Source organism: Cajanus cajan, chromosome 3 (genome assembly GCF_000230855.2).
Source record: "Cajanus cajan strain Asha chromosome 3, NIPB_CcT2T_4, whole genome shotgun sequence".
NCBI lineage: Eukaryota > Viridiplantae > Streptophyta > Magnoliopsida > Fabales > Fabaceae > Cajanus > Cajanus cajan.
In genome coordinates this window covers 54,882,150-54,909,462 of record NC_138519.1, presented here as the reverse complement: position 1 = coordinate 54,909,462, position 27,313 = coordinate 54,882,150, and the positions used below count along the sequence as shown (strand labels likewise).

General features: G+C 41.8%; 1 protein-coding gene across 1 annotated transcript in view; it reads left to right on the top strand.

The window, feature by feature from the left end:
* The window catches only part of LOC145955791 (uncharacterized), a 34,237-nt gene extending 7,502 nt beyond the window's left edge, over positions 1 to 26,735 (top strand). The window contains exon 2 of the mRNA XM_083070973.1: positions 22 to 26,735. Within this exon, the coding sequence (XP_082927099.1) occupies positions 22 to 297 (276 nt within the window). The 3' untranslated portion in view covers positions 298 to 26,735. The remainder of the gene's footprint in view (positions 1 to 21) is intronic.
* The last annotated feature ends 578 nt before the right edge of the window (positions 26,736 to 27,313 follow it).

Below are 27,313 nucleotides of genomic sequence, written 5' to 3'. Positions count from 1 at the left end.
TTGAGGTATTGCACTTTGCAGGCAGGGATAGCTGCCGAGGTGGGGGCCCAGGTTGCTGAGCAAGTCGCCCAGGCCACCGTGGTGAGTACATCGCTTTTCGTTTTTTCCCTCTATCTTGTAGGTTGTTCTTTTTGTTTCATGGGGCCAGTTTCTGCCTCCGTCGAGGCTCGCGGCAAGGGGCTGAGTTTTGAGGTCCCCACCACTACGCCTGCAGCTTCGGTGGCACCGTCTAGTTCATCGCAGGAGGCTTCCCAGAGCCAATACTTAGCTCATCGCTTCGGGAAGGACCGTATGTAGGTGCGATTGGATCACGTGAGCGCCTTCATTGACATGAACTCGCTGTGGAGCGCGGGGGTGACTGCCGAGAAGTTATTCCCGCAAGGCTCGCTTAGCTCGGATGACCAGGGGTTGATAGACGAGGTCGGACACGTGGAAGGCTTTGACGTTGCCCAGGTTTTTCTGCAGAGGACTATGGCGATTATGGACCACTGGAAGCATAAGTGGTCCAAACAGCAGGAGGACCTGGTTAGGCTGAGGAACCGAGTTCAACCTCTGAGGGACGAGAAGAAGGTCCTGCGGGAAGAGATCAAGGTTCTGAGTGCCGCCCTTGGCGAGGCAAAAATGCAGGGGGCCGAGCTTCGAGCAACAAGGGGAGATCTCGCCAGGGTTCAGAAATTGTTGGAGATCGCCCTGTGCTCTAACGAGAATTATGCCTCCCAGGTGAGTGAGCTGCAGGGGCTCGTCGGCTGTAGGGGCTCGTCGGCTCGTCTCGAGGTCGGGTGCGTCTTTTGGAAGATGAGGTGACGTCTTCCCGGGGCCAGGTTCGCTCTTTGGAGGATTAAGTGACATTTCTGAAGAGCGAGCTGGTGGCGGCGGCGTCGGGTGCATCTTTTGGAAGATGAGGTGACGTCTTCTCGAGGCCAGGTTCGCTCTTTGGAGGATGAAGTGACATTTCTGAAGAGCGAGTTGGTGGCGGTGACTGAGAAGCGCCTCTACGACGAGGTCGTCCTCAGAGGCAAAGAGGAGGAGGTCGCCTCTCTGAGGGTGGAGCTAGCAAAGCTAGAGGCGGAGAGGGCGGTGCTGGAGAAGAAGCTGGAGGAAACCGAGCGGTCTGTCTTGTTTGAGCATAAGCGAGGTTTCCTCAAGGCAGCTCGCCAGGCGAGGCTTCTTGCCCCGGGGTTCAACTTCTCTGCCATGCACGTGGAGAAGGTTGTCCGCTTCGGCAAGCTAGTAAAGGAGGATGACGTTGAGGACAGCTCCAGCGAGAATGCCTCTACGTAGGCTAAATGTGTAATAGCCTAGTTAAATTTTTGTTGCTTTATTTTTCTTATTTGAATTCAAGTGTGGGACTTTGAAACATTGCTGTATATATGTGTATTTTTTGTCTATTTGCTGTTGCGCTTTTCTTTGCCTTTGATTTTTTCCCGTTTGTGCATTTGGGGACACACGTTCAATGTTTGTTGTGTACTTTTGTACTTTGTGATACCTGACCTTAAACATGCCGGGGTTCGAATTTGACCTCGGCTTTTCGCTTAGTAACTTTTAGTGAAGGTTCGAATTCGACCTTAATCCTGCCAGGGTTCGAATTCGACCTCGGATTTTCTTTAAGTAGTTTTTTGTGAAGGTTCGAACTCGACCTTAATCATGTCGGGGTTCGAATTCGACCTCGGATTTTTGCTAAGTAATTTTTTGTGAAGGTTCAAACTCGACCTTAATCATGCCGGGGTTCGAATTCGACCTCGACTTTTCGTTAAGTAGTTTTTTGTGAAGGTTCGAACTCGACCTTAATCATGCCGGGGTTCGAATTCGACCTCATATTTTTGTTAAGTAGTTTTTTGTGAAGGTTCGAACTCGACCTTAATCATGCCGGGGTTCGAATTCGACCTCGGATTTTCATTAAGTAACTCTATGTGAAGGTTCGAACTCGACCTCCGATTTTTGTTAAGCAGTTCTTTGTGAAGGTTCGGACTTGACCTTCAATGAGAGCAAAATAATTTGGTTCGAACTCGACCTCTATTTAGCATAAAACATAAAATAATGCGGAACTAAGAAAATATGAGTTGAACGGAATGAGTCATTTTATTGATTGTGTAAGTGTGCCTCGTTAAAAACCCTCTCAGCCAAAACCCATTTTTCTATTTTTTGGGATAAAAGACTGAGGCGGGAAAAGAGTGCACAGCTCATTCGTACAAATTTAGCTGAAATAGAACTTGAGATGCGTAGCATTCCAAGTTCGCGGTACAGGTTTTCCGCTGAGCTCTTCTAGTCGGTACGCTCCATTTTCCAAGTCTTCTATCACTCGGAGTGGGCCACCCCAAGTAGGTGCAAACTTCCCTTCTGACGTGTCTTTCCGTGCTTCGCCTAGAAATCCCCATACCAAGTCGCCAACTCAGAAAGAGCGAGGTTGCACTCGCGTGTTGTATCTTCAGGAAGCCCGGAGTTTGCAGGCTTCTTCGTGGATTTGAGCTTCGTCTCTGAGCTCATCGACCAAGTCGAGGTCGGTTGCAAACTCTTGAGCATTTTGCTCGCTGTTGAAAACTTGGCATCGGTGGGACGTCTCTCCGACCTCCACAAGGAGCATTGCGTCAGCTCCGTAGGTCAACCTATAAGGTGTCTCTTGCATGGTTGACTGGGGGGGTGCAATGATATGCCCAGATGATGCTTGGGAGATCGTTGGCCCACTGTCCTTTGGCGTTCCCCAGCCGCTTCTTAAGTTCCCGGAGGATGACCTTGTTGGCTGCTTCGGCTTGGCCATTGGTCTGGGGGTGTTCCACTGAGGTCGAGAGATGCTTGATACCGAGCTCGCGAAGGAAGTCTTCGAATCCCTATGCGATGAATTGCCGACCATTGTCAGTAACGAGGGTGTGAGGGATTCCGAATCTGCAAATAATACTCCTCCAGGTGAACCTTTGCACATTTTCAGTGGTGATTTTGGCGAGAGGGCATGTCTCGATCCACTTGGTGAAGTTGTCAATCACCACTAGGAAGAACTTGAGCTGTCCTTTCGCGGGGGGGAATGGCCCGAGGATGTCCATTCCCCATTGGGAGAAAGGCCATGCCGACATCATATGGTGGAGAGCTTCGGGCGGTTGCCGATGTGTGTTTCCGAACTGCTGACACTCTTTGCATTTTTGTACGTAGTCCTGGCAATCTAATTTCAGAGTGGGCCAGTAGTATCCAGCTTGGAGTACTCTGGTCGCCATTGAGCGAGCTCCAGAATGCATGCCACATATGCCCCAGTGAATTTCCTCAATGACGTGGGCTGCCTGAGGCGTGGTCAAGCACTTGAGCAGTGGGATGGAAATGCCACGCTTGAATAGCTCATCCCCGATAATGACGAACTTAGTCGATCTCATCCTCACCTTCCGAGCTTCGTCCTTATCCTCGGGCAAGGTTCCTTCTTTCAAGTAACTCCAGATGCTTGTCATCCACCCTGGTCTTCGCTGTCGCTAGCGTTGACGACTTTGTCGTCCAAGCTAGGTGAGTGCAAAATTTCCTGAATGATAGTCCAGTGTTGTCCAGGCTTTTTGGTGCTGGCGAGCTTTGACAGGAGGTCGGCTCTGGCATTTTGTTCTCGCGGCACATGTTGTATGGTGAACTCGTTGAAGGACAAGATCTGATGGGATGCGATGTGGTAGTACCGTTGTAGAAGGGTATCCTTTACCTGGTACGTCCCACTAAGCTGCTCCACCATGAGTTTCGAGTCACTGTTGTAACTCACTCTTCGGGCTTTGAGGTCGCAAGCCAGCCTTAGTCCTATGAGAAGTGCCTCGTACTCCGCCTGGTTGTTGGTTACCTTGAAGCTGAACTTGAGGGATTGCTCCAAAGTGACCTGGTTTGGCCCTTCCAATATGATACCTGCACCACCGCCCTTAGAGTTGGAGGACCCGTCAACGTGTAAAGTCCATACCTAGGGTTCCTTGGCAGTAGCAGGCGTGAGCTCGGCTACGAAGTCGGCTAGACATTGAGCTTTTAGGGCCCCGTGACTTTCGTACTAGATGCCGAACTTGGACAACTTGACTGACCATGCAATCATTCGCCTGGCGAGCTCCGGCTTTCTCAGGATTTTCTTTATGGGGTAGTCGGTTTTGACTGTCACTTGGTGGCTCTGGAAGTAAGGTCGGAGACATCGGGCTGCGATGACGAGTGCCAGTGCCAATTTTTCGATCATTTGGTACCGTTTCTCCGCATCTTGGAGGACTCGGCTGATAAAGTAGACCGGCGTCTGCACTTTCTGATGTTCTTGCACTATTACCGTGCTGATGGCATTTTCTACTACAGCCAGGTAAAGGAGGAGGTCGGTTTTGTGATCCGGCCTCTGTAGAATCGGCGGAGTCGTGAGAAAAGTCTTGAAATTGCGGAAGGCTTCTTCGCACTGATCCGTCCACTGGAAGTCTTTTGGCTTCCGTAGCAGAGTGAAGATTGGCCTTGCTTTCTCTGCGAGTCTGGGGATGAAACGGGACAGTGAGACTAACTGTCCAGCCAGGCGTTGGACTTCTTTCACCGTTTGCGGACTCTGCATCTCGATGATGGCTTTGCACTTCTTAGGGTTGGCTTCAATTCCTCTGTTAGTGATCATGAAACCAAGGAACTTGCCTCCCTGGACGCCGAAGATGCACTTCTTCGGGTTGAGACGCATGTTGTGTCTCCTGATCTGGGTGAACACCTCGGCGAGGTCAGTAGTATGGTCAGTGGCCGAGGTGGTCTTGACCGCCATGTCGTCGATGTAGACTTCCATGTTTCGCCCGATCTGCTGGTGGAAAACCTTGTCCATCTGTCGCTGGTAAGTGGCCCCTACGTTTTTGAGGCCGAAAGGCATTACCCGGTAGCAGTAGTTGGTGTGGTCGGTGATGAAGGATGTATGCACCTCGTCAGGTGGGTACATCATTATCTGTTGTACCTAGAGTAGGCGTTGAGGAAACTAAGGAGGGCATGCCCGGATGCTCCGTCGACCAGCCTGTCAATGCTCGGCAAGGGGTATGAGTCCTTGGGGCATGCTCTGTTCAGGTTGGTGTAGTCGACGCACATGCACCACTTCCCCGAGCTCTTCTTCACTAGAACCACATTCGCCAGCCATGTGGTGTATCTGACTTCACGGATGAAGCCGGCATTCAGCAACTTTTGTGTCTCGGTGATGATGGTCTCCTACCTTTCACCACCAACCTTCCTCTTTCTCTAGGTCACTGGCTTTGCCTCCTTGTGTGTCGCTAACCTGTGATAGATGAAGTCAGCATTTATACCTGGCATGTCGGCACTGGACCAGGCGAAGAGGTCGGCGTTCTTGAGGATCTCAGCCTCGAGCTGCTGTCGCAACTCCGGGCTCAGCTGCCTGCTAATTTTTGTGCATTGCCCGGGGAGTTTCCCGATCTGGAGGTCGTCAAGCTCGTCAATGGGGCTTGGCCGCTTGTCATGGTAGTCGGATCTCGGGTCGAGATTCGCGATTTCCACATGGGTGATGTGAGCCACGGTGGGGGGATCCTTCTTGCTTTGCTTGCAAGATGAGGAGATCTTCAAACTCTCGGTGTAGCACTACCGAGCCGTTTTCTGATTCGCTTTGACGGAGATGATTTTACCGTCGCTTCCTGGGAATTTCATGGTGAGGTGTGGAGTGGACACCACTGCTCCGAGCTAATTCAACGTCGACCTCCCGATGATGATGTTATAGGAGGTATTGGCCTCCACTAGGAGGTATCGGACCATGATTCTCCTTGTATCCGGAGAGGTTCCGAAGGTGGTCAGCAGGTCCACGTACCCCCGAGTGTGTACTCGCTCTCTTGCAAAACCGACTAGGGGCTCTGTGTGAGGTTGGAAGAGAGAGTGGGGGATGTCTAACCTGAGGAAGGTCGGCCAATACAGGACGTCTACCAAGCTCCCTTGGTCTATTAGTGTCTTGTGAACCTCCCAATTAGCTACCTCCACAGCTATGACCATGGGATCATCTTGGTTGGGACTAACGCCAGCATAGTCATTGTCGGTGAAGGTGATTGGCGGTGAGCTCTGGTGCGAAGCTGAGGTAGCAGAATGGACACTATTGATATTGCGCAGATGTCTCTTCCGGGCCGAGTTGCTGGTGTCTCCTGCGAAACCACCTGCAATTGTATTGATTACTCCCCGTAGGGGAGCTGACCCTGTTTCCTGGCTTACCTCGGCTTGCACTGCTCCGCTGGCATTTTGCTGAGAGCTAGAGGGTTGGTCCGTGCGAGCTCCTGAACCACGACCTCTACCTCGTCCTCGTCCACCATAACCTCCTCGGTGACCCTGTCGTCGCTGGACATATTGGCCGAGGTGGCCTGCCTGGATGAGCTCTTCAATACGGTCTCGAAGTGTGCAGCACTCCTCAGTGGTGTGACCGTGATTCCTGTGATACCGACAGTGCTTGGATTTGTCGGCACTGTTGGGGGTGTGACCTGGCGGTGGCAGGGTGAGCAGGTTGTTGTTACTGGCCTCCTCCAGCATATGTACTCGGGGCGTGTTCAGGGGAGTATAGAAGTCATATCTCCCCCCTCTGTTTGCCCTAGTCGGTTTCTTGAACTGGCTGTCATTATTGACCTTGATCTTGTCCTTGTGGCCCTGTTCTGGGTTCATTGGTCCTTTACCGCGAACCTGGTCACAGAAAGCGGAGTGTTCCTCCATCTGGATGTAGCCTGCAGCGCGGGCGCGAAGCTCGTCCATGTCGTGAGGAGCCTCATGACAGGTTATCGACGAATGGCCCGGGCTTGAGTGCCATGAGCATGGCATGCAAGGCGACCTCGGGGTTCAGATTTCTGATCTTAACCGAGGTGGCAGCGAATCTCTCCATGAATGCCCTGAGTGGCTCGTCGTCGTTCTGTCTGAGACTGGCCAGGGCGGCTGAAGTGATGTGGTGAGGCCGGCTCGTTGCATATTGCACCGTGAATCGCCTGACCAGAGTGCTGAAACTGTCGATTGACTCAGCCGGAAGCTGGGTGTACCAGTTGAGCGCGGGCCCTTTGAGCGAGGTCAAAAAAACCCTACACAAAATAACATCATTGTTAGTGTAGAGGTTTACCTGTGTCGTATACAGGTCGATGTGCTCATCGGGGTCTGTCGTGCCATCATAGCGATCGAGGTGGAGAGGTTTCCACCCCTGAGGGAGTGGTGTCTCCATGATGCCATCCACAAAGGGATGACGTCGGAAGATTGCTTGACCCCCCGTGACATGAGTAGGGGCCTTGCTGAGTTCATGGGAAGACTTGTTCGTCGGTGCATGAGACCGATGTGTGGCAGGTCGTGGAGTCGATGCCCTAGTCGCAGTTCGGGGCTGAGAGACCGAATGCCCTTCTTTCTCGTGGAAGTTGCTCGCTTCAGGAGGATGATCAGAGGGTCTTCGAGGGAGCTGGGCGCGAATCCGCTCGTTTTCAGCGCGTAGCGCCGCTAGGTCAGCTTCATTGGCGGTCCGCATTGCGGCTAGGTCGATTTCGTGCTTGGTACGCATGTTTTGCAGATCGGCATCGTGTTGTTGCCGCATCTATTCGACCTGTTCGATCAGCCTTCTCAATGCCGCTTCGTTATCCATGGCGGTTGTGTGATCCGCGTCGTCTGTTGCGCGTCTACTATGGCTTATGGTGAATACCATAAGCGTGGCCGATAAGAGCTGTCTTGATCGGCCCCACGGTGGGCGCCAAATGTTCTTACCAGAGATCTGCTGTAGAGGTGATCCGCCGAGTAAGATTGGTGAGCCTCCTTCGCGGGTATGTTGGTGTTCCAAGATGGGGGTGGTACCTGCAAAAGAGACTCTGATGCTAAAGTTAGGGTTTGTATGAGTATGAGTCTCGTATAAATAATGCACGTACCTTAGTGTGAATTAGGGTTATGTTGGGCCTTGGGCCTGAGATCAGTTATGATCTAATTAGATAGAGGATCTCGTCTAGACTGAGGTCTCCTGAGATCAGTTATGATCTGGTTGGATTGCGGATCTCGTTTAGATCGAGGTCTCCAAATGCGTGTTCCAAGGTCATTCCACGCAGCGATGCCGAGCTCGAGGTCTCCAAATGCGTGTTCCAAGGTCATTCCACGCAGCGATGCCGAGCTCGAGCTCGGCATGGCGGTACGGATAGTACAAATTATATGCCTAAGATACCCAAAATACAAGGGTAAAAATGGGAAAAATAAAGACAAGGGCAAAATAGGAATAAAAATAAATTCTATGCTAACAAGGCTTAGGAGAATGATCTATATTATTTAGATATGAGAAGCATGTCTCTAGGGGTGTTAGCTCCCCTATTCTCTTCCAATCTCTTATCCATAGACCTAGTGATGGGTTTGAAGTCAGTGGAAAAACACATAGAAGGGGGGTTGAATATGTGTGTGTGAAGGTTTAAGGAAATCTTTTCACATAAAAGTCTTTTTCATGTTTCATACTGACGTTTTCAAATTCAAGATGCATCTCTCGTTTACTTTTAATATAACATTTAAAAGTGTTTTGCATCTACAAGTTTTATCGTCTGCACGAGAGTGTTTCTTGTAGTAATAAGTTAAACAAGAGATGTTTTCAGTCCGAAATTTGTTTTAGAGTGAAATATGCAGTGAGTAATATTTTCAGTATGAAATACAAAATAGATAAATTTGCATCTGAGAAGTGAAAAATAGTGCAAAGATTTTTATACTGGTTCGTTCAGACTGAGCTACGTCCAGTCTCCTTCAATTGAAGGGTTCCATTAGATTTTCAATTAAGTACAAGTATTATCACCACTTCTAGTTTGTCAAGTATTGTCAACCACTTCTGGCCTGCCAACTTCACTTGTCAACACTAGTATTCTTTGTTCAGCCTCTTCAGGCTCTTAGTGAGTATTCTCAACCACTCCTAGTTCTAGAGTATTATCAACCACTCTTGGTTCACCAACTTCACTCATTGGCACTAGTATTCTTTGTTCAGGCTCTTAGTGAGTATTCTCAACCACTCTTGGTTCCTGAGTATTATCAACCACTCCTGGTTCGCTAAATTCACTCATTAGCGCTAGTATTCTTTGTTCAGCCGCTTTAGGCTCTCAGTGAGGATTATTGACCACTCCTATCCCGCTAACTTCACTCATTAGCACTAGTATTCTCTGTTCAGCGTCTTCAGGCTCTCAGTAAGGATTATCGACCACTCCTGGCCCGCTAACTTCACTCATTAGGGCTAGTATTCTTTGTTCAGCCTCTTCAGGCTGTCAAGGAGTATTCTTTGACAAGCCTCTCCAAGCTTATACAAGTATTATTTCCCTAGTCTCTTCAGGCTTTACAAATGATAGGTAATTTATTTTGAGTTTGTGGTTTACTCTCACAAAGAGGGTACAAATATTTACTACACTTACTAAGGTTTATGTTCCTAAGTTACGCTTAGAACTCCTTAGTCTACAAAGATAAATACAAAATTGTATATTTGACTATGTATGCTCTGTCTCTGATTTCGTTGCTTCTTGGGCTTGGATTCACTCTTCGCCAACCTTTCCAGGTTTGGAGTCATGACATATTTATAGCCTTTGTAAAATCTGCCCGTTACAAGTGTCCGTTGAAGAAGAATGTAGTCGTTCATGACTAGTTCAATTTCTCATTTAATGCACTTGATTTTGCATTAAATGTTGCTTCCTGTTTATAGACATTACGTGAAGTCTTCTACGTTTTTGTTAGCTGCAATGTCTGACTTTAACTGTGACCTAGGAATTTCTTGTCCTTTTTTGGTCATCGTAGTTGCAGAGGCGTTGTCTTTATCAGAAAAAGTAATGTACTTTTTATGACACATGCATGCTTTCACTTTTGGACTTGCATTTCTTCTTCTTCTCTTCCTTTCATCACGCAATCATATTGAGAGCTCTTGTATGATTGTAGATGATGCATGAATTGTCCCTTGAGACTTGATTCTTTAAATGCTTGCATGACAGTCTTCATTTGCGTCTGGTAGTCCATGTTCATCTCAAGACTTGATCTTTGTTTGAGCATTTGTCATCAATGCTTTTACTTCCTTTGGTCTGGTCAATATTATAGATGGACAAACTTCTCTTCCGTTTGGAGTTCTTTTCAGTTTGTGCTATCCTTCGTCTGATATGGTTTTTTCGGAAAACTTCATTTATTCTGGTGTTGATGGCAGACAGGCTTATATTTATTGGTTTCAATAGGACTCCTTACGACCATTGTTTCTATCTACTATTATCTAAAAATAATCAAGTTTTCGTAAAGCAATGAAAAAAGCCATTGAATTAACCGAACAAGTGGGTACAAAAGGAGTTCAAATACAAATTGCAAGACATATCAATGGAAAAGAAATTGGACGTGTTGTAGTTGACTTTTGTCTGATTTTTGACCAGCCTTCATCTGAATCCTTATGTTGTATTTCATCTTACATTTGACTTTGCTTTGTCTGATTCTCGCGTTGTGCTTTGCCTTGATTAATCTACGTCTGGTACTTGAAGAAGTTTCGTCTGGAGTATGTATGGACTTCTTCTAGTTCTTGAATGTGCTTCGTCTGAAGCTTGATCATTTTCCTTCTTGTTCTAGACTTGGCTTCGTTTGACCTTTCCATCTAATGCTTGAAGCTTTCCTTCCTTTATCTTGGTTCTAGTATAAGAAGTGGCATATGCTCTGTTCTTCAACTTGCCTGTACTTATGTTTTTCTGAAACACTAACACACATGTTAGAAATAACAATGTATTATATTTGTCTCATTCAAAACTTTGTTGGAAATTGCTTCGCCTGACTTAACAATCTCCTATTTTTTATGATGACAAGTATAATTGATCAAATTGTTTCAGATAAAATAAATCAAAGTAATTTGTATATCTTAGCAAGTTCGCATATTATTAATATACTACGGCTCTCCCCATTAGTATATGCTTTCCCCCTTACTAGATTGTTTCTTAGTCATATCTGATTCATATATCATATTTGATTAATTCTTTTCTATTTCTCTGCCTTTGTAATCATAAAAAAGAAATAGATGAATCTCTAAGAGAGAGTTGATACCAGGATAAATAACATAACAGAGCGAGATCATACATATCAAAACCATAACTTTGAGCAGAGCATTCCATACATCAAAATAATAACTTCGGATGAAAAATGTATATTGAATTGAATTGAATTGGAAATGTATACAATGAGAAGAATCTATACAACTAAAAAAATAAAAATAAAAAATACATCTGATTATTCTCCCCCTAACTTGGTTATCCCTAAGCCAGTTTATACATTATTCTATCCTCCCTAATGTGATCATGAAGACGAAGGTGGATCCCTGGGAAGCTTGGATGCCATCAAGTTAAACAAACGATCCAACTTGTTGTCCAGGTCTGCTTTGAATTTGTTGAATGTCTCTATAGAGACATATTGATGTGCAGGTTCAGACACAGATAGAAGAGCCTTAAGAGGGGAAAACGCTGCGATTGACTCAGCGGAGATAGGCTCAGACATGGGCGATTCAGATAGTGCTACATTAGAAGGAGCATCCCAAGGCATAGGCATGCCTAGTTTCCACGAGGGAATGTCCTTGCACCAATTGTAGATGGGAGCTTTATACCACAAGTCTGTAACTGCCTTCCATTCATCCTTATAAAGGTCTAAGTTGAATAGTGCAGAATGGATGAAGTACTCCTTGCTGTGAGCGTCCAGGTCTGGCTCGCGTCTTTTATTCCAAAGAAAGGTGATAGATGTGTCAGAGAAGTACATTAGCTTGCATGGCGTCATCCAACGATATCCACGCAACATGAGTGTCTTTACCTTTTCTTCATCTAAAATACCAGACGAACTGGCCTCTTGACTACACTTATGCATGAAGTTCTGATAGTACTTCTCAATGTAATCTTTAGTGCTTTAAAGTGCATTTGCAGGATCCTATGGCTTGTCTAAACTAACCTCTGGATAGTAACGAACCTCAACCCTTGATGGTTTGGGCATTGGTCCGAGATGAAGTGAGGGATCCTTCATTTTGTTCTGATCCACTAGAGGAAGACGGGGGCAGATGCAGTCAGGTTAAACAAAAATTTGGGTGTCGTTTGTGGTGTATAGTGAGAGAGGTATGTATAATTGTATAGGTGTATCTATACACAGGCGCAGATGGCCAATTATTGCAAGGTCAGACACTGAAAGAGAGAAAAGGTGACCTATATTTACAGGAAGGAATTTAGTGGGTGTTTTGATGAATTCTATCTTTGGTAGAGGGGATGGAGGCTGCCTTGGACAAATGGTTGTGGTGGATGGCATTTTCTTCTTTCATTTGGGTGGTGAGGAAAATGGTTGTTGATGCAAGGGAAGGATAAGTTGAGGAGTGCCCAATGGAGGAGTCCATGCAGTTTTGGACTTTATTACCCTTCCGAGGTAAACTTTTCTTCTGAATGTTGGTGGAGGAAGAACGGTGATTTCATCTGGTGGGAGTGTTAGGTAGGCCTCAGACAGAGTGAAGGGAATGTCTAGGCAGTATGGTATGCACTCATATACCCCTTCCTCGTACTCGTACACCGGCCTAGATAAGTCTTGTTGGCACGGTGTAGATGAGGCTTCAGCTGTTTGACCGTGAGGGTCAGTGACAGCAAGGGCTAGAAAATGCCTTAGAAGATAGTACACAGATGGAGGATGTCTGGACTGATCTTCAGGCTTTTGTGGAAAGAAGGGAGGAGACTTTTTCTTGAGTCCAAAGGCAGGTGGACGAGCAAGCATAGAGAAGGGAGCTGGAGGAGGAGGTTGCTCTGAGTGGTAGTACTCTAGTCCGTAAGTTGGTTTGTTGGAGAGGATTCATACTTGTAGGAGTTTCCTTGCGAATTGCACAGAGGATTTCCTGAAGCATCTAATATGGTGGAGCCTTCTTCCAACCATGAGTACACAAGTCTATAATACCCCAGGGCATGTTTAGTTGGCTTCTGCAATACATAACGCATAGCCCAGGTGATGGGGTACAGTCCACAAAGCACACTTATGGTTCTGTCCGTGATGTATGGACGTTGCTTTGGACGCAGAACGATTTTATTCCTCTTCATTACGTCCCTATTTGTAGTGAGGTGGACGCTTTGAAGCAATTCCACTTTTTCGTCTGGGTTTGTTGCACTAGGAAAAATGAGGGAGTATAAGTCTGTCTCTAGATGCATCCCTTCTGGAATTAGCAGATTCAAGGTTTGCCTAGACAAAAATGAAGGAAGAGGCCTTGGAGGCACGATCAAATGATCGGCTTTGATTGTCGTCTTTCTCTTCCTTAGGGAAAAAGTATTTACAGGGATGAGCTGTAAGGAAATTGATTTAGATAACGTTTAAGAAAGATGGAGAGAAAGGAGTCATAGGAGTATCACTTATAGATGAATAATGTATAGTGATAGAGGGGGTAGGATCGTCCACAGGAACTTCAGACTGAGATGAAGGGACGATGATTTAAACTTCAGGTTCAGCAACCACCTTTTCAGCCTTAGGAGGAGGAGCACATGTCGACGCACTAGTTCAGTAACCACCTTTTGTGCTAACCTTATGACCCTCTTCTTCTTAGGGTAAGGTGGTGCTAGAAGAGGTAGATGAGCTTTTCTTTTCAATGCCTTCCCGATGGGTTAGTTATCCTCTACATCAGACGCAGAGTCTTTGTCTGATTCGGATTGGAGGATAATTCTCCTCTTTGCTGGTGGTGTAGCAACAACCAAAGGTTCATCCACCTTGGGAGATGGAGAGGGTTGGCGCTTCCTGCTTGAGCGCGTCAAAGGTTGTTCTCCTCCGATCTCCTTCTTAACCTTCAATGCTAGTGTGGGGTCAAAGATGTTGTAGCTTACTGGCATCTTCCCCAGGTTCACCTTCCCGAAGACAATGGGGTTCAGTCTCTTGTTTCTCCTCATCACCATGATCCTCAACTCTTCCTCTTCTTCAAGGGTGAAGAAGGTATGGTAGAATTTGTGGTCCTAGAGGATTTTATTGAGTAGCATGGTGTGAACCACGAAATCTTTAATATCTTTCAAGCACCCTTTCTAGTGTTGAAAGAGGACTTGAAGGAGGTTGAAATGGGGTTCCAGTCATCATTTGGAACAAGCAAAAATTATGCAAGTCTAAGACGTTGTCCTTGGCACCTACCTTGTGAAGGATAGACTATTTGCTAGTACACCTTAGCCTTATTTTCAAACTTGCTACAGGCTATAGGTCCTCCTTCACCCTCCTTGTGAAGGACCTTAATGACTTGGGACAGACACCTGCATCATACATCCACCCCTTGTGGTAGATGGTGCTTGTCTTCTCTCACCCAATGGCTTGTGTGATGGTGGTAGGATAGACTCTGACGGTTACTCGAAGTACCATTCCTTTAAAGAATCCTTGAGAGGCCTTTAAGGAATCATAGAACATCTTCACCAGACCAGGGTATACAACCTCCTTGATGTTGAAATACCCAAGGATTCCACAGTCTTCCAAATCCTCGTAAATGGGCATTCCCCATTCCTTCATCTGGCTGATGTTGAAGTGATGTTCCAGATAAATCACTGGCTTTACCTCCGTAGAGAAGGTATGAGCGCAATTAGTAGCTTCATGCATTTTTGCGGGGATGGTCACAGTTGGAGCATTCTCAGTTGGGGCGGCCATTCTAGTGAGTGAAGAAGGTTTGAAGGGATTAGGGTTTTGGGTTCAGAGAAAACTTTGAAAATTTGAAGTGTATAGTAAGATAGTGAGTTCGAGGGAAGATATAGGGTTTTTGAAATAGAAAACTATTTCTGTTTTTTTTTTTTTTTTTGTTTGACGTGGCGCCCTTTTGCTTGCCTCATGCAGAATGACGTGTGTCATGCACAGCTCGCATTTAATTCTAGGTAAGGGATTTGTCTTTTCAAATAAAAACCCCAAATGACGGTTTTGTTACTCATTTATTTAAGAGTTTTATCCTTTAAATGCAGAGAATGTTTGTCTCTGACTACTCTTGACAAATTTTACGTTTAATAATGAAGGTCATTCATTAGGAATATGTCAAACTGAATTTTCAGACTCAAGAGAAATTACCCAGACACTTCAATAGACAAAGATTCTCAAACGCAATAATTTCTTACTGCACTCTGAGGAATATTCAGACGCAATGGTTTACTATGTTTGTTTTCCTATTGTGTTTCAAACTAAACTGGACAGTAAATATATTAATATTTTAGTGTATTTGATGTGATCTACTCTTATGACATTTGGAACATGCTTCATTGAAGTAAATGAGTTGATACCTATTTTACCTATACCAGTTGTTTGTCTTTCTTGCTTTTTGACTTCCCGTTTGTCCTTCGTTCTTCCATGGATCGTATTCTACCCCTGTAATGTGAATTGCTCAACCCAAGGGGTCAGGCTCTGATACCAATTGAAGTTAGTGGAAAAACACATAGAAGGGGGGTTGAATATGTGTGTGTGAAGGTTTAAGGAAATCTTTTCGCATAAAATTCTTTTTCATATTTCGTACTGACATTTTCAAATTCAAGATGCATCTCTCGTTTACTTTTAATATAACATTTAAAAGTGTTTTGTGTCTGCAAGTTTTGTTTTCTGCACGAGAGTGTTTCTTGTAGTAATAAGTTAAACAAGAGATGTTTTCTATTTGAAAGTTGTTTTAGAGTGAAATACGCAGTGAGTAAGATTTTCAGTATGAAATATGAAATAGATAAATTTGCGTCTAAGAAGTGAAAAATAGTGCAAAGATTTTTATACTGGTTCGCTCAGACTTAGCTACGTCCAGTCTCCTTCAATTGAAGGATTCCACTAGATTTTCAATTAAGTACAAGTATTATCACTACTTTTGGATTGCCAAGTATTGTCGACTACTTTTGGCCTGCCAACTTCACTTGTTAAGGCTAGTATTCTTTGTTCAGCCTCTTCAGGCTCTCAGTGAGTATTCTCAACCACTCCTAGTTTCTGAGTATTATCAACCACTCCTGGTTCGCCAACTTCACTCATTGGCGCTAGTATTCTTTGTTTAGCCTCTTCAGGCTCTTAGTGAGTATTCTCAACCACTCCTGGTTCCCGAGTATTATCAACCACTCCTAGTTCGCTAACTTCACTCATTAGCACTAGAATTCTTTGTTTAGCCTCTTCAAGCTCTAACTGAGGATTATCGTCTACTCCTGGCCCGCTAACATCACTCATTAGCGCCAATATTCTTTGTTCAGCCTCTTCAGGCTTTTAATGAGGATTATCGACCACTCCTGACCCGCTAACTTCACTCATTAGTGCTAGTATTCTTTGTTCAGCCTCTTCAGGCTCTCAGTGAGTATTCTTTGACAAGCCTCTCCAGGCTTATACAAGTATTCTTTCTCTAGTCTCTTCAGGCTTTACAAATGATAGGTAATTTGTTTTCTGTGTGTGGTTTACTCTCACAGAGAGGATACAAAGATTTACTACACTCACTAAGGTTTATGTTCCTAAGTTACACTTAGAACTCCTTAGTCTACAAAGATAAATACAAAATTGTATATTTGACTATGTATGCTCTATCTCTGATTTCGTTGCTTCTTGGGCTTGGATTCACTCTTTGCCAACCTTTCCAGGTTTGGAGTCATGACATATTTATAGTCTCTGTAAAATATGCCCAATCCAAGTGTTCATTGAAGCAGAATGTAGTCGTCCATGAGTAGTTCAATTTCTCATTTAATGCACTAGATCTTGCATTAAATGTTGCTTCCTGTTTATAGAATGTAGTCGTTGAACCTATTTATATTGGTCTTATTCAAAACTTTGCTGGAAATTGCTTCGTCTAACTTAACAGGGTGCCATATGAAGCTCCAAGGATGGTCCTCCATCATCCCCTCCTTCTTGAGAAGGATTTGACCCCATGCAATTCATCCATCAAATCATCTAACTTAGGGATTGGGTGCCTATGTTTTATTTAATGATGGCTTTTTATAAGCGGTGCTCATCCTCCATTGCCATCTTTCTTTGGCACCAAAAGAATGAGGATGGCACAAGGGTTAAGGTTCTCTTGAACCTAGCCCTTCCTTCTCTCCAAAGGGAAATCTCTTTTCTTTTTTTTTTCTTTTTTGTTTTTGTTTTTATTTTTCTCCTCTTCGCCTTTCTTGGCTTTTAATTTGAGTTGGTCCTCACTCACTTGAGAGGGTGATAAAGGACACCACACAAACTTCTTACCTAAGTGTTGGAAACTTATTTTATTTGTGAGAGCATCATGGATTGTTTTCTTGTCAAATTGCCATGGCCTCCCAAACAAGACATGACTAGCCTCCAATGACACTATGACACACAAAACTTCCTCTTTATATTTGCCAATGGAGATTGGTATGCTTGCTTGTTGGTTTACTACAATACCTCTTTCTTCATTGATCCATTGCATTTTGTAAGGTTTAGGATGAGGTTTTGTAGTTAAGGCTAACTTATCAACAAATCTAGTACTACAACAATTTGAACTAGACCCACTATCTACAATGAGAGAACAAGTGTTTTTTAAAATTTTGCATCTTGTGTGAAACAAGTTCTCTCTTTGAGATTGGTCAATCTCACTAGATTGATTGTTAAGGATCCTTCTAACCAATAATAAGTCCCCTTCACAAGGTAAGATTTCTTCCTCGGAATCTATGGCTTCATCTTCACTACTAGAAGAAGATGAAGTAGCTTCATCAAGGCTACTATAGTGATCTTGGGCTTTTAAAATCATATTTTTCTTTGTAGGACATTCAGAAGCAATATGTCCTCTTCCAAGACACTTGAAGCACTTAATTTCACTTGACTTAGATTCTTTGGAAGGTGATTTGAGAGACAATTTTTCTTTTTCCTTTTCTTCTTTGGAATAAGGTTGGGAAGAGTGACCCTCTGATGAAGTCTTCATTGGAGAAAACTTCATGGATGCTTCAAAACCTCTCCTCGGATCCTTGGATTGATGCAAGGATTGGAACTCAAGAGGGAGAAGCAAATGTAGCCAAGGTTAGCCTTCCAATTCCGGTTAGAAGGTAAGGTTCCTAACTCTACAAAGAGAGGAGCTCAAGTAGAGAGAAGGAAGGGAAAGCTAGGAGTGACTTTCAGTGGGAGAATTTGTGTAAGAAGAAATTCTCAAATATCATCCAAAAGTGTGTACAATGGCCGACCAAAGTGAATATATAGGGTGAGTAGTGTGATGAGCACGTTTGGCTTGACTCAAGGTTAAGTTAAACCATGGTATGGTTTAACTTAACCTTAGGCGCCAAAATTTGAATGTTTAAATTCAAATTTTGGTGCCAACCGGTTACCACCCATGTGCACTCTCATTTGGATGTAATTTGGTATCCATTTGAGTATCATTTCGGACACACCATGTGCATGTGTGCACATGGCCGAAATGCATACTAAATGTCATACTAATTACATGCAAATGAACATGAACATGCTAACCTAGATTAACCCTAAATTCAGATTGCCATGAAATGAAAAACTCCTAATCTAGATGTCCGAAATACAAGGCCCAAAATGTAATACAAGCCTAAAGGCCCAAACCTATACTACTCCTAATCTACTTGGGCTTGAGTCAATGCCCAACTGAAAAGTACTATGGGCTTCTCTTGAGCATGGGCCCATTCTTCATGTATCCTCTTGGCCATAGCCCTAGTAGTTGGGCCTTTGGCCCATGGGCCTCCTCCATCATCCCCTCCCTCTTGAAGAGGATTTGTCCTCAAATCCAGAGAGTCCTCCTCTTGGTCAGCAAGTCCTGTAAAAAGAGATAAATCAGATATGTTGAAACTAGGACTAACCCTATACTCAAAGGGAAGATCTAGGACATAGGCATTATTGTTTATTCTTTTGAGGATTTGAAAGGGTCCATCCCCTCTAGGACTAAGTTTAGACTTTCTTTTGGAAGGAAACCTATCCTTCCTAAGGTGGAGCCAAACCTAGTCACCTTCATTGAAGATAACTTCCTTTTTACCCTTGTTATTATATTTTGTGTATTTTTCAGTTTGGGATTGTATATAATTTCTAACCCTCTCATGCAAGTTCTTAACAAATTCAGTCCTAGATGTTCCTTCTTTATGGATAAAAGAAGCAACATCTGGTAGGGGTAATAAGTCTAAAGGAGTTAGAGGATTGAAACCATAAACAATCTCAAAAGGAGACATCTTGGTAGTTTTATGAACCACCCTATTGTAGGCAAACTCCACATGAGGGAGATAGTCATCCCATGACTTTTTATTGCCCTTGAGGATTGCCCTTAACATAGCTCCAAGAGACCTATTGACTACCTCAGTTTGCCCATCAGTTTGTGGGTGACATGTGGTAGAAAATAGAAGTTTAGTTCCTAGCCTTGCCCACAAAGTTTTCCAAAAGTGGCTAAGGAACTTAACATCTCTATCCGAGACTATAGTTTTAGGTAACCCATGAAGTCTCACTATTTCTTGGAAGAATTATTTAGCAATATTGCTTGCATCATCCATTTTGTGGCATGGAATAAAGTGTGCCATTTTACTAAAACGGTCCGCTACCATAAAGATGGAATCCTTTCCTCTTTGGGTCCTAGGCAAACCAAGGATAAAATCCATGGAAATGTCTACCCAAGGAGAATTGGATATTGGCAAGGGGGTATATAGTCCATGAGGTTTTGTGGTAGATTTAGCTTGAAGACAAGCTATACATCTACTACAAAAACTTTGAACATCTTTTTTCATATGAAGCCAAAAGAATTTCTCTTTCAAAAGTAAAAGAGTCTTCTCAATCCCAAAATGCCCCATGAGCCCACCCTCATGGCTCTCCTTGACCAAGAGTTTCCTAATAGATCCTTGGGGAATACAAAGTTTATTTTCTTTAAAGAGAAACCCCTCGGAAATATAGTAACCTTGATAAGGCTTTTGAATACATAAGGTATAAAAGTTGGCAAAATCAGGATCTTTCTCATACAATTCCTTTATGTCATCAAACCCTAGTATTTGAGATCCTAGGACATTTAACAACACATGTCTTCTTGATAAAGCATCAACTACTACATTTGTAGAGCCTTTCTTATATTTGATGACATAAGGAAATTGCTCTGGGTACTCAACCCATTTTGCATGCCTTTTGTTTAATTTACCTTGGCCCCTCAAGTATTTAAGTGATTCATGATCACTATGAATGACAAATTCCTTGGTTACAAGATAATGCTCCCAAGTTTGAAGGGCTCGAACTAAAGCATACAACTCCTTGTCATAGGTAGGGTAGTTCAAGGCAACCCCATGAAGTTTTTCACTGAAATAGGCTATGGGGTGGCCACCTTGTAACAACACAGCTCCTATGCCAAGACCTAAAGCATCACATTCTAGCTCAAAAGTTTTGCTAAAATCAGGGAGAGCTAGAACAAGTGCTTGAGTGAGTTTTTGCTTAAGCTCTTGAAATGCTAAGTTATGTTTTTCTTGCCAAAGAAGGACCACATCCTTCTTCAGCAACTCATTGAGAGGTGAAGCTAATGTAGAGAAGTTAGGAACAAAACGTCTATAAAACCTTGCCAATCCATGGAAGCTCCTAACTTCACTCACATTAGTAGGAATAGGCCATTCTTGAATGGCTTTGATTTTCTCGGGGTCCACATGAACCCCTTGTTTACTCACCACAAATCCTAAAAATATAACATTATCCACACAAAAAGTGCACTTATCTACATTGGCAAACAAGTGATTGTCTCTAAGCACAAGTAAGACTTGTCTTAGGTGATCCACATGATCACTTAGACTTTTGCTATAGATTAAGATGTCATCAAAATAAACAACTACAAATCTACCAATGCAATTCCTAAGGACATGATTCATCAGCCTCATGAATGTGCTAGGTGCATTAGTAAGCCCAAATGGAATTACTAACCATTCATATAATCCAAACTTAGTCTTAAAAGCAGTTTTCCACTCATCACCTTCCTTAATTCGAATTTGGTGATATCCACTTTTAAGATCTATTTTGGAGAATATGGATGACCCATGCAACTCATCAAGCATGTCATCAAGCCTAGGAATTGGGTGCCTATATTTTATGGTGATGTTGTTGATGGCCCTACAGTCACAACACATCCTCCATTTTCCATCTTTTTTTGGCACCAATAAAACAGGCACAGCACAAGGACTTAGACTCTTTTGAATCCAACCCTTATCCAACAAATCTTGTACTTGTTTCTCTATCTCTTTTGTTTCTTGAGGATTTGTCCTATAAGCTGGTCTATTAGGTAGACTAGCTCTAGGCACAAAATCTATTTGATGCTTTATTCCCCTAAAAGGTGGAAGTCCCATAGGGCCTTCACTAGGAAATACATCATCAAATTCAATCAAAAGTTTTTGGATTTCAAGAGGTAGAGAATTTTCCAAAGACTTTGTGGCAGTGCATGTGAGTGTTCCTCTACACATGAGGATATAAGAAGATGGTTCAAGTAAGATAGATGTTTTTTGTAAAGTTTTTGTTTCAAGTTTCTCTCCTTGAACTATCTCTAGAGAGGGAACACTAGTCTCTCTAGAATCCTCTTGATTCCTAATTTTTAGAAGTTTTTTTTTTCCTTCTTTTTTTTATTTTCCTCTCTTTTTTCTTGATCACGTTTGGTCTTCATTTGTACTTGATCTTCTACCACTTGTGAAGGTGTTAGAGGATGAAGCACAAATTTCTTACCCTTATGAGTGAAAGTTATTTTGTTAGTTAGGCCATCATGATGTGTTTGTTTATCAAATTGTCATGGCCTTCCCAACAAAATATGACAAGCTTCCATGGGAACCACATCACATTTAACTTTATCTTGATAGTTCCCAATGGAAAACTCTACTTCCACTTGTTGGTTAACCACCATATCCCCATCATCATTGAGCCAATGAAGTTAATAAGGTTTTGGATGGGGTGTGGTAGTTAATCCCAACTTTTCAACCATCCTAGTGCTACAACAATTGCACCATGATCCACTATCCACAATTAGAGAAGAAGCTTTATTAAAAATGTTACACCTTGTGTGAAAAATTTTCTCTCTTTGGGATTGTGTATCACTAGGTTGGTTATTGAGAACCCTTCTCATCATAAGAAGTTCCCCATTGTAAGGGTAAGTGACCTCACATGATTCTTCCTCAATTGCTTCTTCTTCATCTTCACTTGAAGATGAGGAAGTAGTAGCTTCATCTTGGCTACTATAAATATCTTGGCCCCTCAATATCATGACCTTCTTGTTAGGGCATTGAGAAGCAATGTGGCCTCTCCCAAGACATTTAAAGCACTTTATATCACAAGATTTGGTGCTAGTGTGTGAGGTGTTTTTCTTTTCTTTTTCTTTTTCTTTTTCTTTACCTTTGTCTAGATTTTTGGAGGAGTCAAAAGTATTTTTCTTTTCAAAAGTTTTACCCTCCCTCTTGTAGTCTTTCTTAGAATAAGAAGATGAGTATGAGCTTGTTTTGAAATTTTTCCTCAAAACTTGTTGTTCAACCTTGATGCAAAGTTGAACCAAATCATTTAAATCTTTGTAAGGTAAAAACTCAACCTTATCTCTTATTTCCAAAGTGAGACCACTCAAAAATCTAGCAATGGTAATGTCTTCCTCTTTTCTAATTCCAGCCCTCATCAAGTATAACTCCATTGTTTGTCTATATTCCTCAACAGTCATGTTTCTTTGATGGAGTCTTTGGAGCTTATTGATAAGCTCCCTAGTGTAATATGAGGGAATGTGTCTCCTCCTCAAAGCACTCCTTAACTCATTCCAATACTAGATTGGAGGGTCATTGTGGAGGCGCCTATCCCTAACAAGGGATGTCCACCAATACATGGCGTGGCCTTGGAAACTCAAGGTGGCAAGAAACACTTTTCTTTCTTCACTCACTTGATGGCAAGTAAAGATTTGTTCAACCTTCATTTCCCAATCAAGGTACCCCTCCACATCATCTTTCCCGTGAAAATAAGGAAGATCTACTATAGATTCCCTAACTTTGGGGGTCCTATGGGTTCTTCTCGGAGGTGGTTGAAAATGATCTCCTAAGGCTAGGCTATCATTATGCATGGACTCTCCTAGGGCTGAACTATGGAATTGAGAACTTCCATGTCTACTTCGGTGTTTATTGTGTAATCTTTCTTCCTTTTCCTTTAATAGCCAAATTTCCTCTTCCAAGAGTGCAAGTTGGGCCTCTCTTTCAAGTTTTTCTTTAAGTCTATGCTTGGCCTCTTGCTCTCTCCAAACCTTTAGTGATCTTAATTCATGTGCTACTTTTGAAATGTCATTGTAGTCACTTGAATTACTATTAGTTTGGGGAGTAGAAAATTCTTCCATTATAGGTGAAAGTTTTTGTTTTATGAAAGACTTTTTGAAAGCAATTTTTGAAGGTTAAGACTAAGTAATTAGAGGACTAAGTATACAGATTGAACTTTGGAGGGAGGTGAGCTACTAAGAGCCACTTAATAACCAAGCCTCTTCAAGTAAAAATTACTAATCCCCATTGTAGTTAATCCTCACCTAAAACCTTTTTCAATGAAAATATTTGTGATTTTAATGTGATGATTAATCTAGATGAAGCAAATGATTAAGGACAAAGTAAATTGCAAAATTTAAAAACTATCTACACAGATTCCTAAGGTGAAAGCTTGAGAGGTACCAAAGACCAATCAAGGACCACTTCCACCAAGTCTACCGAAAATTAGGGTTCTTAAGGAGAGATGGTTGTGTACCAAAGACACTTCCAAGACACTCCAAAAATGGCCAATTACAATTAAAAACAATGCTGAACAAAAAAGTAAACAAAGTGGCTTTCAATGAAACAAAACAGCCACCGAGTTTAGTGATGGAATTAGAGACCACTTTTGTAAGGAAAATCAAGTTAGTGACGGAAATTCCGTCTCTAATTCCGTCTCTAATTCCGTCTCTAATACTCTGTTTTTTTTTTAAGCAACACAATTTTGAAATCTTCTTCCAATTGATCTTAACGGCTTTGGTAAGGTGCAACAGCCACAAATTTTCCAGGAATTTGAAGTGTTTGTTGATTTGTTTAGTAGCCAACCGAGAGTGTTCTCCTTTGTCACCTTTCCTCAATTCTATCTTAGTCCTCTTTTTATGACCTTTGCAAAACTAGTTTCTAATGAAATATGTTAGGTCAACACTAGGCCACACTTTGAGTTCAATGTCAAGCACAAACAGCCAAGACACTTTAGTGATATCCAAGACAAGAATAGAGTAGAAGAATAGAAGATTAAGATGAACAAAGAAGATGACAAAGCTAGCACAAGAAGGAATACTCCTAGATAAGTTCTAGAATTATAATGAAAAATCAAAAAAATAACTCAAGAATTCAAGCTGAAAATTCATGTCATACACTTCATGCTACATAATAAAACCGAGAAACAATAGCAAATCATACAATCTCCTTTTGGATTTTTACTTGAAAATTTAGGTTTGCTATTTTTTTTTATATATATCAAATTTATTTTGAATTTTTCTTTTGATTTTTCTTGATTTGATTTTCTTTCTATTCTTTTTTTTTATAGGAGATGTCGTTTACCTTTTGAATTTTGAAAACAATAGCTCTCGGTCACTTCCTCAATGTGCACTAAAAACCGGTTTCAAATTTGAAAGCAAATGCAACTCAAATTAGGTCAAAATGTGATGCACTTTGCACATGCATTTTTCACTTGTTTTCCTTAATTCACATGCCACGGTTTTTACCTTCAAATTTGAATTTCAAATGTCCAGCCAATTTTCCGGCAATCAAATAAAATTTTCAAAAGGTTTCACTCACGAATTGACACAAGAGAATTTAGAAGACAATTTGAATCAAAGGAAACCTAAAGCTAAGAAAACTACTAATGATCTAGTAGTAGTTCATGAACTCAAATGAAAATCAAAATTATGGAGCACAACTAGAAACAAAATGGATCCGGCCAAGTCCACAAGTTCAAATCAATTGACACAAAAAAAATAGTAGAACAAGCATAGCTAGGATTTTAGAACATACAAAGAACTACACATGACACTAGACATAGGATTCAAAAAAATTAAAAGACTCAAGCAAGCATATGACAGAAAATTTGCAATCAAGACTCAAAGAAATTAAAAAGCACCAAAGCTGAATTTCCTAAAGCACATTTGTAAAGCATGATTCATAGGATAGCAACAAAATCAAAAAGCATTTATGAATCATTCAAGCAACCGAAAACTAGATCCATCAATTTTAAGACACAAAATTAGATCTAGTGAAGGAAGCAACTCAAACAAGACAATGACACAAAATTCAAACGGATCAAACACCAACAAATCAAAAGATAAGATACTTATCTCTTGAAGACCGAGCTCTAGATACCACTTGATGAAGTCTTCATTGGAGAAAACTTCATGGATGCTTCAAAACCTCTCCTCGGATCCTTGGATTGATGCAAGGATTGGAACTCAAGAAGGAGAAGCAAATGTAGCCAAGGTTAGCCTTCCAATTCCGGTTAGAAGGTAAGGTTCCTAACTCTACAAAGAGAGGAGCTCAAGTAGAGAGAAGGAAGGGAAAGCTAGGAGTGACTTTCGGTGGGAGAATTTGTGTAAGAAGAAATTCCTAAATATCATCCAAAAGTGTGTACAATGGCCGGCCAAAGTGAATATATAGGGTGAGTAGTATGATGAGCACGTTTGGCTTGACTCAAGGTTAAGTTAAACCATGGTATGGTTTAACTTAACCTTAGGCGCCAAAATTTGAATGTTTAAATTCAAATTTTGGTGCCAACCGGTCACCACCCATGTGCACTCTCATTTGGATGTAATTTGGTATCCATTTGAGTATCATTTCGGACACACCATGTGCATGTGTGCACATGGACGAAATGCATACTAAATGCCATACTAATTACATGCAAATGAACATGCACATGCTAACCTAGATTAACCCTAAATTCACATTGCCATGAAATGAAAAACTCCTAATCTAGATGGCCGAAATACAAGGCCCAAAATGTAATACAAGCCCAAAGGCCCAAACCTATACTACTCCTAATCTACTTGGGCTCGAGTCAAAGCCCAACTGAAAAGTACTATGGGCTTCTCTTGAGCATGGGCCCATTCTTCATGTATCCTCTTGGCCATAGCCCTAGTAGTTGGGCCTTTGGCCCATGGGCCTCCTCCATCACCCTCCTTCTTAAAACTCTTGGAATAAGAAGGAGTGGAGTCTTTTCGAAAAGACACATTGATGGGTAAATGAGGGAAGTCTTTATGAACTATCTTTAACCTTGATTTCTAAGTGATGTGAAAATTTTAGGCATACCAAAACATGTCCTCCAGTCGAGACTAAGAAGTAAGATTGGTCTAGTCCATCCTTCTAGTGTCAATGCTCCAACAGTAAGTTCACCGACATCATTAGAATTACTATGTCCGAGATATTACTCGATTTGCACCTTATTTGATCATCATGATTTTATCTTTGAAAATGAGTCTCAATAGTTTAAAGAAGAAATGAATTTATAAACTATCATTAACTTCACTTAAACATTAACTTCAATTTCAGTACAACAAAATTTAGTATTACCAACAATTATTTCACTAAAAGAAAAATGACTTATGCCTACACACAAAAAATGTCACTAAAAGTCTAAATTCCATAGGTAAAGGTATCATCGACTTTGACCTACAGACATTGAAGTTGTCAACTTTGAGGGGGCATATAGCTACAACTAGTAGCCTATCACTATAAGTTTTACCTACAGAGATAATTTTACCTACAACTACATTTGACTGTCACTATACGTGCTACCTACAATTTGCAATATGCGTGGGTAAAAATCATTGACTTTTATTTACACTCCCTACTATAGGTAAACACCATTAAGTTGTACTTACATGTTATGACTGTAGGTAAAAGTCCTTAACTTATTCTTACATACTCTGACTATAGGTAAAAGTATTTTTTATTTTATTTATTATTATTATTATTATTATTATTGTACCTATAAATAAATATATATATATATATATATATATATAATATCTCTTATAGAGAATATGTGTACTCTATATGAAGTGTAGTTCAAATTTTATTATTATCTTGTATACAAAAAATGACATTAAAGTATAAAAAAAAATTCAAATTTCATTAACTGATATATTTAATTTAATATTTTGTTCTAATTTCATTAAATAATAAAAACTATATATACAAAACATAAAAATAAAAAAAAAGGAAAGGATAAGTAGATGACTTATTCACATACTAGTCTAATATGGAGATTCTATATCAGTGTCAACAACCAGTAATTGTTATCATGTTATTCTAAACATCATGTATGTATTATATTTCAAGTATCATTGTTCATAGAACTAGACATATAAGTATCCAAACTATGTTAAAAAGAATGACAAATTCATGATGCTAAAGTTGCTAATTAGAAATAAAAAAGGAAAACATATTGCATTGATAAATGTCATTCTGTAAGTATTTCTATCTATGTTGATCCACTGCATGTAAATCCTTCACCAATCCTAAAA